This window comes from Emydura macquarii, unplaced genomic scaffold (assembly GCF_026122565.2).
Source record: "Emydura macquarii macquarii isolate MOO-44397 ecotype Brisbane River unplaced genomic scaffold, CSIRO-AGI_Emac_v2 contig_3451, whole genome shotgun sequence".
NCBI classification, from domain to species: domain Eukaryota; kingdom Metazoa; phylum Chordata; order Testudines; family Chelidae; genus Emydura; species Emydura macquarii.
Genome location: NW_027133588.1, coordinates 3,156,386 through 3,168,903, shown reverse-complemented (window position 1 = coordinate 3,168,903; position 12,518 = coordinate 3,156,386). Strand labels below are relative to the sequence as shown.

At 36.3% G+C, this 12,518-nt stretch overlaps 1 protein-coding gene across 2 annotated transcripts in view; it reads right to left on the bottom strand.

The window, feature by feature from the left end:
• Positions 1-1,520: 1,520 nt before the first annotated feature.
• Positions 1,521-12,518, bottom strand: part of ETFA (electron transfer flavoprotein subunit alpha) — a 41,059-nt gene continuing 30,061 nt past the window's right edge. For both annotated transcript variants that reach the window (XM_067534640.1, XM_067534641.1), the window contains exons 10-12: positions 11,023-11,088; positions 5,954-6,034; positions 1,521-1,767 (exon numbers count right to left, since the gene is read on the bottom strand). In XM_067534640.1, the coding sequence (XP_067390741.1) occupies positions 1,729-1,767; positions 5,954-6,034; positions 11,023-11,088 (186 nt within the window). In that variant the 3' untranslated portion in view covers positions 1,521-1,728. The remainder of the gene's footprint in view (positions 1,768-5,953; positions 6,035-11,022; positions 11,089-12,518) is intronic.

The following is a 12,518-nucleotide window of genomic DNA, read 5'->3' as shown; positions in this document are numbered from 1 at the left end:
TTCCTAACAATCACAGACATTGTCTCTGAGGTTTCTGTTCTTGGTGGAGCAGCTAGTCCCTCTGTGGTTATGAAAGCTGTCTTGACAAATATGAGGGAATGCACAAATCCCAGGCTAAACACCAACTTTAACACACTGATCATGATAGAGCGGAACAGAAGATCACAAGGTAAATTAAAACTGGAAGACCATGTAAAACTATTAAACTTGCTAGGAAAGAATCAAGAGATGAGAACATTTAAAGTGTATTTCCCAAGGACCCACCATTGGGTCTATTAACCACAGCCTGATGCGCTATTAAGAAAATTAGTAAATTGGTTGTGTTAGCTATTGTTTCCATTGAATAGTTAATCTTATTTCCAAGACGTGTATGAAAGTTAGAGAATTTTAATTTGTCTATGTCACTTCTAAACATTAACAGTGCTTGCTTAGCTGTAATTGTTAAATCAAGACACAAAGTTTAGAAGTGACATTAAACTGTCTAGAACTAAGTGTTCAAATGCATATTAAGAGTTTCCAGCAGGGGTCACTGTTTGGACAAAGCTGTCACGTAGTATATACTTTATGTAACGAACCTCACTAACAAATAGAGCACTATTTTAAGTGGAAAGCATACTTCATATATTGCAGAGATATTGGGATGCTCTACAATACTATATCTCCAAGTAATTCATCCACAGTTAGAACAGATCTCTGTTGTTGGAATATTAACAGTTCTATAATACCACCCAAATGCGTTAGAGAGAGACCAAAACCGAGCTTTGTAAAAGCTCCTCAAACATTAACACATTGACTTTAAAAAATATATCTTGATTTCTGGAGGCTTTAAAGCCCATTCTTCAAGATGACAGTTCTTAAAAAGTTAGTAATTTAATTCCCATTGTAGTCTAGCTGCTGCAGACTTCTTTTAAAACATAAAAACAAGCAAAACAGTTGGTCCAAAATGAATATAAAACTCTCAAGGAGTTTGCTTTGCATAAACAAATACTGGGCTTGTCACAACATTAACTGACATGATTGGTAAAAGCTCTTGGATCAAAACTCTAAATAAAAAAGCAGTGAATTTCATTTAATGCATTTTTAAAAAACTTTATTTAACCGATCATAGAGTGACAATTGTGCACTCACATGCCCCTTCCACATCAGTATAAAATAAATTACAAGGCAGAAGGAAACCGGTAGTAAAAAATTAAACCAAAATCAGTACATTAAGGGTTAAAGCTGACATTCTGGTGTTAGATCCTGCAGCATATAGACTTAAATCTAAATATAGCAGAGGGAAGTTCTTAACTCTCAATTTGGAATAAAGGTTTTGAAAGACTGCACATGATTTGGCAAGATCACTAATAAGGTTTGAACAAAGAGACATGGGATCGGCTGGCCTTGTGAGGCAGAACTAAAATATAGCTCAAATGAAAGTTTGCTACAGTGTGTAGACAAGTTTCTGGAAAAGGATCATTTTTGTCCCCTAGATCACAAATCCAGTTCTGAGTTAAAAAAGCAGACTTACTACCAGCTGCTAGATTTTATATGTATGTTTTATTACAGAATTAGAAAAAAATTGTTTATAGTGCACCATTAACTGAGAAGGTAAATGAGTGTAGTAAATCAGATACTCAGTCAGAATTTAGGCAATTTGTACAGTTTTTCATTGTTTCAGAATCTGCCTGAAACCAGCAACTCAATGGCATTGCACATAGGTCTTTTCTTCAAATTTTAAGGGTGCTTTCATTTTTTCTTTAATGCTTCAGTCAGCTCAGGAACTACCTGCAAATTTAAAAACAAACAAACAAACAGATACAGTAAGAATGTACAAATGTCAAAGAAAAGGTTGTGCTAGAACTGGGAAAGGAACAGGTTCTAAAAAGTTCTGTTTACAGCTCATAAGACACTGACAATACCAAGACATGATTTGATATGCCAAGCTCTCACTTCTTGAATTACAGCCTAATGAACTCGTTTAGATTTAACTTGTCTAAAAAAACCACAAACATGTACCATGTTTGCATACTGAGCTCAACCCAACTGAAGGCCAGATTCTAATCTCACCTGTTAATGGAATAACCACTTTTTGGAGGTATACTGCACTGTCTGTATATTGAACAGTTCTACAATTTGCCTGTTCAATATTTAAATAATATTTGGTGATTTTCAATAGAAAAACTAAGATGCAGCAATGTTGATACTATGAGAAGCACCTTTGTCATTATTGTAAAACTTCATAAGATAGATAGTAGTTACAGCCCAATTCTTCTCCTATTGAAGTCAGTGGAATCAGAACCAAACAGACGGGTTAGTTTTTGAAGATCTTTACGTTAACAGTGCTGTTCCCAAAATTTCTAATTCCAGCCTGGTTAGGACTGCTATATCAAATTGCTTTAGGACATGACAATATGTTTATATGATTTATGTGGGAAACTGGTTTAGCTCCTCTTAATTTTAAGCAAAATTTAATTCTGAAGAGATGAGAAAGGGATAGGCAGTAAAGCCATCACCATGGCCAAAAAAATAGTTTAGTAAGATGAAATGCATCTACAAGTCAGCATGCACAAATTTAGTAACTAAGTAATAAGAAAGGGAAATGGAAACGCTGATTTAACTAGCATTAAACAATCCTTTTAAAGTGAGTCAGTGCCAAACTCTTGGCACCTGCTGTGGTTCTGCCACTTAAAACACCAGCCATGCTGCACTGTAATTGACTAGCACTAGGAAGCAGTTATGCATGTAAAGAGTTGGTAGATTAGTCTATAGAATACACCTGAAAACCTATCCTAGTCACTTGTGTAAAATATCAATTACCTTGTCTTTCAAAGGAGGCTGCAGGTTGCCCCAGCTCACAGAGATCCCAGCTGAACTCACCACTGATGAATATAGCCTCTCAATTATTTAAGAGATCTACATTTCCATTAGGTGGAAATAATGTGTTCGTACAAAATTTATTAAGGAAATTGTCTACATGTTGTTTCTTCCGAATGTCACTTTGTCTCCAGCTTATTAAAAGGCCCATGTTTACTGCCGAGCCAGCAGGCATTAGTTCAGGAATGGCATTAAGTGCTGGCAGCATTTCTGCCTACTTTCCTCAGTGGATATACTATGAGCTCATGCCAGTCATACAGATTACATGCTAATAGAGCCCCAAGTGTAACCTGTAGCAGCACTGTGAAGTTCTAGTAAACGTTCTATATTCAAGCTTTTCCACTTTACAGTAAACAGGTTTTATGGGTGACAGTAGAAGTTCAGGTGGTAAATCTATTAATATTTGGAAACTGACAGGCTTTATCTATTTCACTTTACAAAACCAGAACTATGACTCAAACTCTATTCACTCATATCTAAATTCAGTGTGAAGTCCATGTTTGTTCAGACTTCAACTAACTAAAAAAATGTAGGGATTGTTCAATATTTGGTCTTTCTTTTCTATAATAAATTCAAAAAAGGAAACCAAATTGTTAGTTTCTGAAAGTGAAGCATTTGGGATAACAACCAACAAAGTCAATCTTGACTATTTAGATATGCTGTAATGCAGGAATGATACACAATGGTAGCAAAAATTAAATGCCTTCAATACACAACACAGATCAGAGGCAAATGAAGGAGGGAAAGTCTACCTTGAGGAAACAGACTCCTATGTAGAAAGAGTAAGATTCCACATAATAGTACAGCTAAAACACCTCTCAGTGTGTGGGAGATCCTTGCCTAAGCACACAATTACTCTTCAGAGACTAACACACAGGATGGATGCTCTTTTAGGACAAATCCAAATAAAATGCAAATAGATATTTGCAGATTGATAGAATTCCCCCTCCCACGTTCACATTATGGGAATTATTCGGATATCTGTTGGACACAACTTTCCCAGGATTAAGAGGAGTCTCGAAAGCGAATCAACAGTAGACAAGAAACAGAACTTGAAACTTTTCTTTCACAAAACTCAAACCTGGCACCTCAAGCAAGCCAGTCTTGCTGTGAACTGAGAGAAAGACGCTTGAGAGGGAGAGCTGCCCCAAAGGACTTCAATGTAAACCTGCTGACTTCCCCTTAATATCAATGGGATTTAAGCCTCTGCTTAAGTACTTTACTGAATGAGGGCCAATGAGAAGTTCTGATTGGTAAAACAGGTACTGGATCCTCCAAAGGTTATTACTCATAAGCAGCATGATTTGTGCAATGGTAATAGCTAAAGGAAATCATATTGTAGTTAATAAAATATAGTCCTAATTTTAGGACCAAGATAGAGTTGCCTGTAGTTAAAATAACGCAAGGCAAACACAACCACATTCTACAGGGAGATACCTATACTCGTGCAGAAAAACCTCAGTCTAAGATTTATGCAAGTTACAATATTGCTGGCATCAGAGCACGTTTTAAGAAATTTTGAAGTGCTGCGGGTTGCATGAGAAGCAACTGGAAAAATGAGACCGCAGACCTGGAAAGGGAGGCTGTCATTAAAATGATACAATGATGATGATGATGATCATGTCAGTAACAGTGAAATGTATGTTGCAATTTCAGAACTGCTAAACTTGAGCAAACATTATCCCTAAACAAATACCAAGCGGAAGTCCCAGCTCATACAACAATTAAGGCTATTCAAACCTTCGCTGCAAAAGTAAGAGTAACTAGCTTCCAAACAACTCGGAGATATGCATCCAAACAGAGGGGAGATGGGAGAAACTGGGGGGTGCTGAAAATAGGGACAGAACATGATAGCCCAAGACACAGTACGCAGGACTTATTTTTAATTTCAATGACATTTTGGGCTGCACAGAGGAGCCAGAATATAGGCTTAGAAAAACGTCATATACCAAACTTGCATTCTCTTGGGCTATGTCTACACTGACGGTGGCATATTAGCCGCCGTCAGATCGATTTATCCGGATCAATTGAGCGGAAGTGGAGACCCGCTCAATCAACCCAGAAATCAACGCTTCTAATCTACCTCCTCTGGGTAGAGTAACGCTGCATCAACAGGAAGGCATTTCCTGCCAGCGCAGTGAACTGAAGACACCATTGTAAGTAGAAATTAGGAAGTCAATGAGATATACGCAAGCTAGTATCTCCCGTTGACTGCTGCCGAATTTGGCAGCAAGTGTAGACGTAGTCTTGGTTTTCCAGTAAACTTTGCTTTGTGCATGATACTTTTAGGAAAGTCACTGTGATCTAGTCTTGAAAGTAAGTTTATAACCTCTGGTGAGAAACAGGAGATGGAAGAAAGTTCCTGACTGAGGGCACTCAATCCAAAATACAGAAATAAATACTGCCCGTCCCTAAAAGGTGCTCCTAGATGCCAACTGGTGTAAGGAGCATGAAAAAAGCCTGATTGTGAGGAGTTGCAGGAATAACAGACCTAAAGATAGAAGATCTTTAAAAGGGCAGTTTTTCAGCTTCTGTAATAGCTAGTGACAGTTTTACTATTTAAGTAAAAGAGTGATCCCAGGACACAGTTATGGACTATTGTTTAAAACATGACACTTTGTAGCCATCAGTTTGTGTAAATGGAAAAAAGCTGCCTCCTATATTTTAGGGTCTCTTCCAGAATGAGTCTGATTTAATACAGATTATTTTGAACTGTCTTCCTAGTTCAGACTTCATTGCACACAGCTCCCACCTAGGTGTGATTTTTTTTTTTTTACAGTAATCTAAACTTCTGATAAACAGGTGCCACCATAATACAGAGATGCACAGACACAGCAATTTAAAGATTAATATTTAAATTATAATTAGTCTACATGGAAATGAAAGGAACACTTTCCAACAATTATCAGGAGTGGGTCTCATCTACAAGCAACCCACATGCGGTGGCAGACACTTACATGATTTTTTCCTAGCACCTTTTTCAATACATCTTTATTATTACTTCAAAACTTCATGAAGGAGCAAGTCAAAAATATGTATCAAGCTGTGATAGCTAAGAGACATAAAGGAGTTTGTTTTCTCTCAAGATTAGATTTACCTTAAATAAATCTGCTACCAATCCGTAGTCCGCAACCTGGAAAATTGGAGCTTCTGGATCCTTATTAATAGCAACTATGGTCTGAAAGTAAACACAAAATCAAGTTTAAAATACACAGCTGTAGATTATAATTTTTCCCATACAAAAAGTGTGCCTTAAATTCACACTGGAATATTAGACCGAGCAGATATAGTCAAGTGCATTTGACAAATGCTTCCCATTTCTGCCTTGAAAACAACAATACAGGAAATTTCAATAAATGAACTAAATGTGTACAATAATAGAGGAAAAGTTTGTTAAGCTCTGACTATTCTATGCTCATTTGGTCAAGTGCATTTGACAAATGTTTTCAAAGCAGAAATGGGAAGCAAGACTATAAAGTAAATCTCAATAAGTGAATTAAAATGTCTACAATAAATAATGGAAACACTATGTTCTAGCTATTCCATGCTCAATTAACAGGGCTGTCACTTGATGTAGGAAGAAAAAAAAAGGATACATCCTTAAAATGCTATCATAAAAAGGTCATCCACTAAAAAAAGGGTCATGACGTTTAACAAAGAAAAACGGAGTCATTCTGAAAAAAAGAGCATAAAGCCACACACTGGAGACTTCAATGTTAATTTCTTTTAATGTGGGAAAAATCATTTAGTTCACTACACAGTGGAAAAGTACATACTATTAAAATTCCAGTGCTAAATTCAGTAAAAATCCCTCTCCTAAAGGACAGAGTCTGTACCTCTAGACCAAATCACTTCAAAATAGCTTCATGATAGTTTCCAGCACAAAGACTGCGGGAGCCCAGATGAATAGTCTGTTGGGGGATAAGGAGAGCTCTGTAAATGCAGAAAGCTATACAGCTCACAAAACAAACACTATACTGGCTATACCATCTAAGCACTGCCAAGTTTAAACCCCAATTCAAAGCTGTGAGAATCCACATAAGAATTCTAAATCAACAGATTCTTCATACATTTATCTGCCATTCCAAGAGACCTTTCATTCAAATGTCTGTTTTTCTCCATCCACTGTAAGTATTCTACCAAAATCATTAATTTTGCTCAAAAAGTTTGGTGGCAATAACTCAATGCAACAAGGTTAGAAAATCCTGTTTCTAAATCACAGAAATGGTTTTCTTCACAGCTCATTTATATTATGTGACTTCCCAAAATGAAATACCTCACCATCTTTGTAAGAAAGAAAAACCTACCTCAGGGCTCCCACAGCCCTCTGACTGCTAGTGAGCAGCTCTGCCAAGACCACCTCATTTGATACATTCCCCAGGATTTTTTGTTAAATTAATCTAGATGATTTTAACTGTGACAACTATAACTAGATTGACATTCAAAATCTGTGCCTCCTACTAAAAGTCACATGCTCTAGAAAGCGGTATCCAACCTGTGGCGTTTGAGGGTGTTAATACATGATCAAATACAAATTTTCTTTAAGTGTGTTCCCTGAGACATGCCATATGATTTTTAAACAGACGTGTTTGATTCAACCTGCAGCCATAGGAGCAGCTGATGTTCTTTCCCAGCTCCAGCTGCCCTGTTGGTTGCCTGAACCCACTGCAAGGGAGGGAGGGAGAACGCTGCTCCATTGCTATTTTCCTGTTGGGCTATGGAAGCCCACAGGAGAGCAGAATGGTAGCTGGACCAACTTCACTTGGGGCCTACAGACACAACTAGCAAAGGATGATCTTTCCTCCCCAATATAGCCACCCAGCATGGCTCCTCAATTCTCTTCCCCAGCCTGGTCACCAATTAGAGTAGCATGGGAGTTACTCTAACTTCTGCCAGTTGGCAGTGTTCCCTTGGGAACCATATTCCCAAGGGGTCAGCCTCACTGCAGGGTGCTGTGGCCACTCCAACAAGGACTGCTTACAGGGATGCATAGAAGCTGGCTATCCTGGTGTTGTACGTGGTGAGGACACCGCTAATAGGGCTCTTGAGGGTGGTTTCTGTTCCTCCTATGCTGCCTAAGCAGGATAAAAGGGCACAGGGCCAAAAATCTACCCCCAAATATTGATTGAGGCGCCTTGTCATTTTGAAACAAGGTGTTTGGCCCTCAGGTTGAAAAGGCTGTAGAGCACTGCTCTAGAAGAACCTTGTGGCTGTATTGTCTAATAGGTACTCAGAAAAATATTCACCACTTGCCTCTTGAAGAGGGAGATGCACCCTTAACACAGATAGATTTGTGAACACAAACACACCTCACAGTTTCTCCTCTCACATATCCACTAATTCAAGGAACCTCAGTCACCTGGATACTTCTTAATCAGAGCTGGTTTCTCAAGACTAAATTACACTGTGAAATGTAATCTCAATAGCAAAGGATCAGGCAGTCAGTGTCTCCTTTCTCCCTCTTTTACCCTTAAAACAAGTGCTTTTAAAATTCATTCACTACAACTTAGAACTGTGTACTTTGGCAACAAGGCAGACAACAATTTATCTCCGACCTTGTGTGATAATTCAGAGTTTTAAGGGCGCAAAAGCAAAAGCAGATGAGAAACTGCAGGCTCATGAAAGCTGGTCATATTTTCATCATTTTACAGATTCATCATCCTTCCATGAAATACTGAAGGAAATAATCATTAGATGCGAACTTCTGAGAAACAACAAAACAAATAAACAACCCTAAATGGTATAGTAAGAGGTAATGTCTCTCCACTAAAGCCCTAAAATAATAGGTCTTATACTGTCTGAAAACACTAATCTTTAACAACATTTCAATAGCTTTGAAATATTTGTATTTTAATCACTGTTCTGTAAAATGACTGGATTGAGTACGTTTAAAAAATTATGCTAATCCGATTGCTTGTAAACCAGGCAAGATTTATCTCAAAAAAGCAAACCTCCTAGAAGGGAAAAGAATTGTGAATCCATAACAGACAAAACAACTAACATAGATCATGCCTTCTGGAAAACTGATTTTTCTACCTTGTTGTAGAAGTACAAATAAATTATACATTTCACTCAGAGAAAGCTTCTCTAACTACTTTTGAAAACATATCCTTAAGTGTGCAAGTTCACAATGCCAGATAATTCACAGTATAGGGGGAAAAAAATCACTCAAGAGACTGTTGCCATGGTTACAGGGTGGGTTTTTTTTTTTAAACAGTAATATAAATTGAATCTTTTCAGTAAATACAGTACCTAACTGCTTCTACTAAAAACAGAAGTAGGTCACAGTTCAAGTAAAAGTAAAAATAAGACTTAAGATACACAGGTTTGTTTAAATATAAAATAAATACTATAAAAGAAAAAATTAAACCAAGTACTAGGTGACTCAAATCACCTAATCTTTTATATGTAATTGGGACAAAAAAATTCAAAATTCAGGAACACAATATTGAGGAAACAGAGCAGGGGTTCTTATGATATTGTCAGGAATTCAAACAGTCTTTATTTCAAACTCAAAACGATTGGAAAGCTTGATATTAAAAAAGTCAAGTTTCCAGTATTACTAGTGTAGATACAAACATGAACTGAACTCTCAGGGGTCAGATCAAATAAGTGATAAATCATATGCACAAATTTGCTTGGTAGTAATATAAATTACCCTGATGATAAAAAAGTAATCACCTACAGAACACTTGGAAATGAGGACATAGTAACTTACCTACTCTCCTTAGACCTTCATCTAGTGATTACGGGCCACAATTTAAGAACCAATGTGGTAGTATGTAATATTGCTACTCTTTATCATGTTCCCCCACACCTCTCTCTGCTTATCTAGCAGAGAAGAGGTTAATGCTACACAATTTCACTAGTAAGGGCATGAAAAATGCCTCCTCCACTGCAATCCTATTATCTGCATCTCTCCACCTCACAATCTCAACTGAAGGTTTTCTCTCTATTGCCAGCAGCATATCCTTTAATTTCTTGCTCAGGTTATTTTTCCAACCCTATTAACTCTGAAGAGACATGGGACACAGCTTGTATGAAGACGGCTATGCAAAATGTATTGCACTGCATCTTCAATGGAATTTACTCTAATCCAAATCTGGCATCCACTCATTCCTGTGTCCCCCCCATAAAAGTCTGACATTTCACTTTAAAATGCATACACCAAAATTGCAGTATCCAAAAGAAACTAGGTCCTACAATAAGTGCAGATCATCATACTATACAGTTTGGCTCATGCAAAGAATATCATTGAATACTTAACCAAACTAAAATTGTTACTGTGGACAGAAGGGAATTTTAAGAACTTTTCTCCTGAAATTTCAAAGATGAAGATGATCCATTTATCAAAGGTGAGAAAGAAATGTATGCTCCACATGTAAAACAATGGGAGACCCTCATAGGTTTTCCAATGCTTTAGGAGCTGCTCAGGCTTCAGCAGGATGCCACAGCAAAAACACATTTAAGTCTGTTTGATAAATCTATTTTAAGAGAGTCTCCTGAAGAGGTATAAAAAAAGGACTTGTTTTAAAAATTACTTGTTGCTTTTTTTTTTTTTTTTTTTTTTTTTAAAACACACTACAGCTTTCTATTGTTGTCATTGTTAAAGCACATAATCCCGCCAATCTATTAGGAAATTGGAGTGTCGACTGGACAGTGACAATTTCCAAATTTAGCCAATACATTTCAGCTACTAATGAGTTAAACCTTTTAAAGTTTTATTACCATTTTACAATAGGTTTCCATTTGAATGGATAAATGCAGGAATGTCAGAGGCATCTTTTACTTTATGGAATAGTAAGTCCATAATTCAAATTGTACATTGTTATGCATGAATTAATATGTCAGCTTCTGAAATATGAGAGAGTGGGACTATTGTGTAGTATTCAAGCATGGAATTTTTGTTTATACAATACAGTAAATCAATTAGTTCTTTCCAGTGAATGACTTCTGGTTTTGCAACAATTTTCCTTTAAAGGAAAATTTCTTTCACAGTTTTAACATAATGTAGAACTTAAGACTTGACATTTTTAATGCGGCCGCACAAACCAATCATCTTTCTATGTACACGTTCAACAAATGTTGGAACAGGTTTTACTGCTATCTGTATTTTGTCAAGGAAAAAATTTCCTTCAGTTTTTTCTAATACATGCAGGACTGTACCTTGCTGTCTTTCATCCCAGCTAAATGCTGGATTGCTCCAGATATTCCAACAGCAATATAAAGTTCCTAGAAGAAAAAGAATTATTGCCGTAAGTGATAGTTTCAGTGAGATATAACAAACTTTAACAAAATCAATACTGTAGAGTGTTTTAATATTTAAGTAATTTCTGGTCTAGATTACTGAAATCCAAGATAGCACTGCCATAGCACAATAGGCAGATATTCCAGGGAACAAGATTTGGCTCTCTTCTCCACCTGGCCAGTTTTGGGGTGTCAAAGACAAAAAAAAAACAAAAACACACACACACACACACACACACACACGCGCGCCACATTGAGGCCCTGTCTACATCAGTTGCAGTGTTGTAAATGCATCCTAGTACATACTACTCCTTAGCTGAAGGGTCGGAATGTCACCGTTAGAGGGTCTTTCAGATTCTCTCAGGGTGGATTTAAAAAAAAACAAAAAAACAAAAAACAAAAAAAGATTTTTTTAAAATTAAAACAGACATTTCTAAAAATAAACTTTTAAAATTCCATTTGAAATTCACACCCTTGGTTTAAGGCCTAAATTTACTATAATCATTTAAATTAAACAAACAAATAATATTAAGCAGTGCATGTTTGCTACTAAATTTCAAAGAAAAAGTCATGCACTGAACTGCTGGAAGTCACTGTGAAGCACCTACAATCAGAGTTTGCTGACATGCTAAACCAGCTTTTGACAGCAACCTCTTCTGCAAGTGCAGAAAAAAAAATTTTTTTCTTTTCAGTTTACTCAACTAGTTCAGTGCAATAACGTTTATTTAAATTTAAGAAATCAAGTGAAAGTGGAAAAAGCAGGAAAATTTTTTGTAGTCTTCCAATCTATGAATGAAAACTAGATGTAAGAGAATGAGATCTACCAGTTCTAAAACTGAAGGACACAATGACCAGAAACAATCAGTTCAATTAGCTAACTACAGATTATTTATAAAGATAAACTGTTTAACAAATCAGTTTTAAATGTAAAACATGTTTTGATGAACTTTAAAATGTATCAGCATGCTTAAAGTAGTTTTATTTAATTAAAAAAATATTTTTGTGCATATTTAATTGAATTTGAATTTTCATCCTAATAGAGCTTGACACAAATCTAAAGTGAAAACTAATCATCATCTAGTAAAAATGTAAAAATTAAGAATCTGAACAAACATGAGGTAAGCTACATAATTGCTTTAAAAAAATGTGCATAGATATATTGAATCCACTAGGCTAGCAAATGTAGTGTAAAGAGTACATTTGGTTTGCAAATGAACATATTTTAATAGTTACCAACAGGAATCAACTTTTCTTTAGGAAAATAACTAAAATGTATATATGCAAAATGTGATTAAAATCAATTATTATAATCAAGGTTTTCGGCTTGATTTAAATCATGACTAAAACCAGTGATTTAAATCAATCCACCCTGCTGCTGTCTATTTTGCAGACATAAATAGGGCTTAAATCTCCAG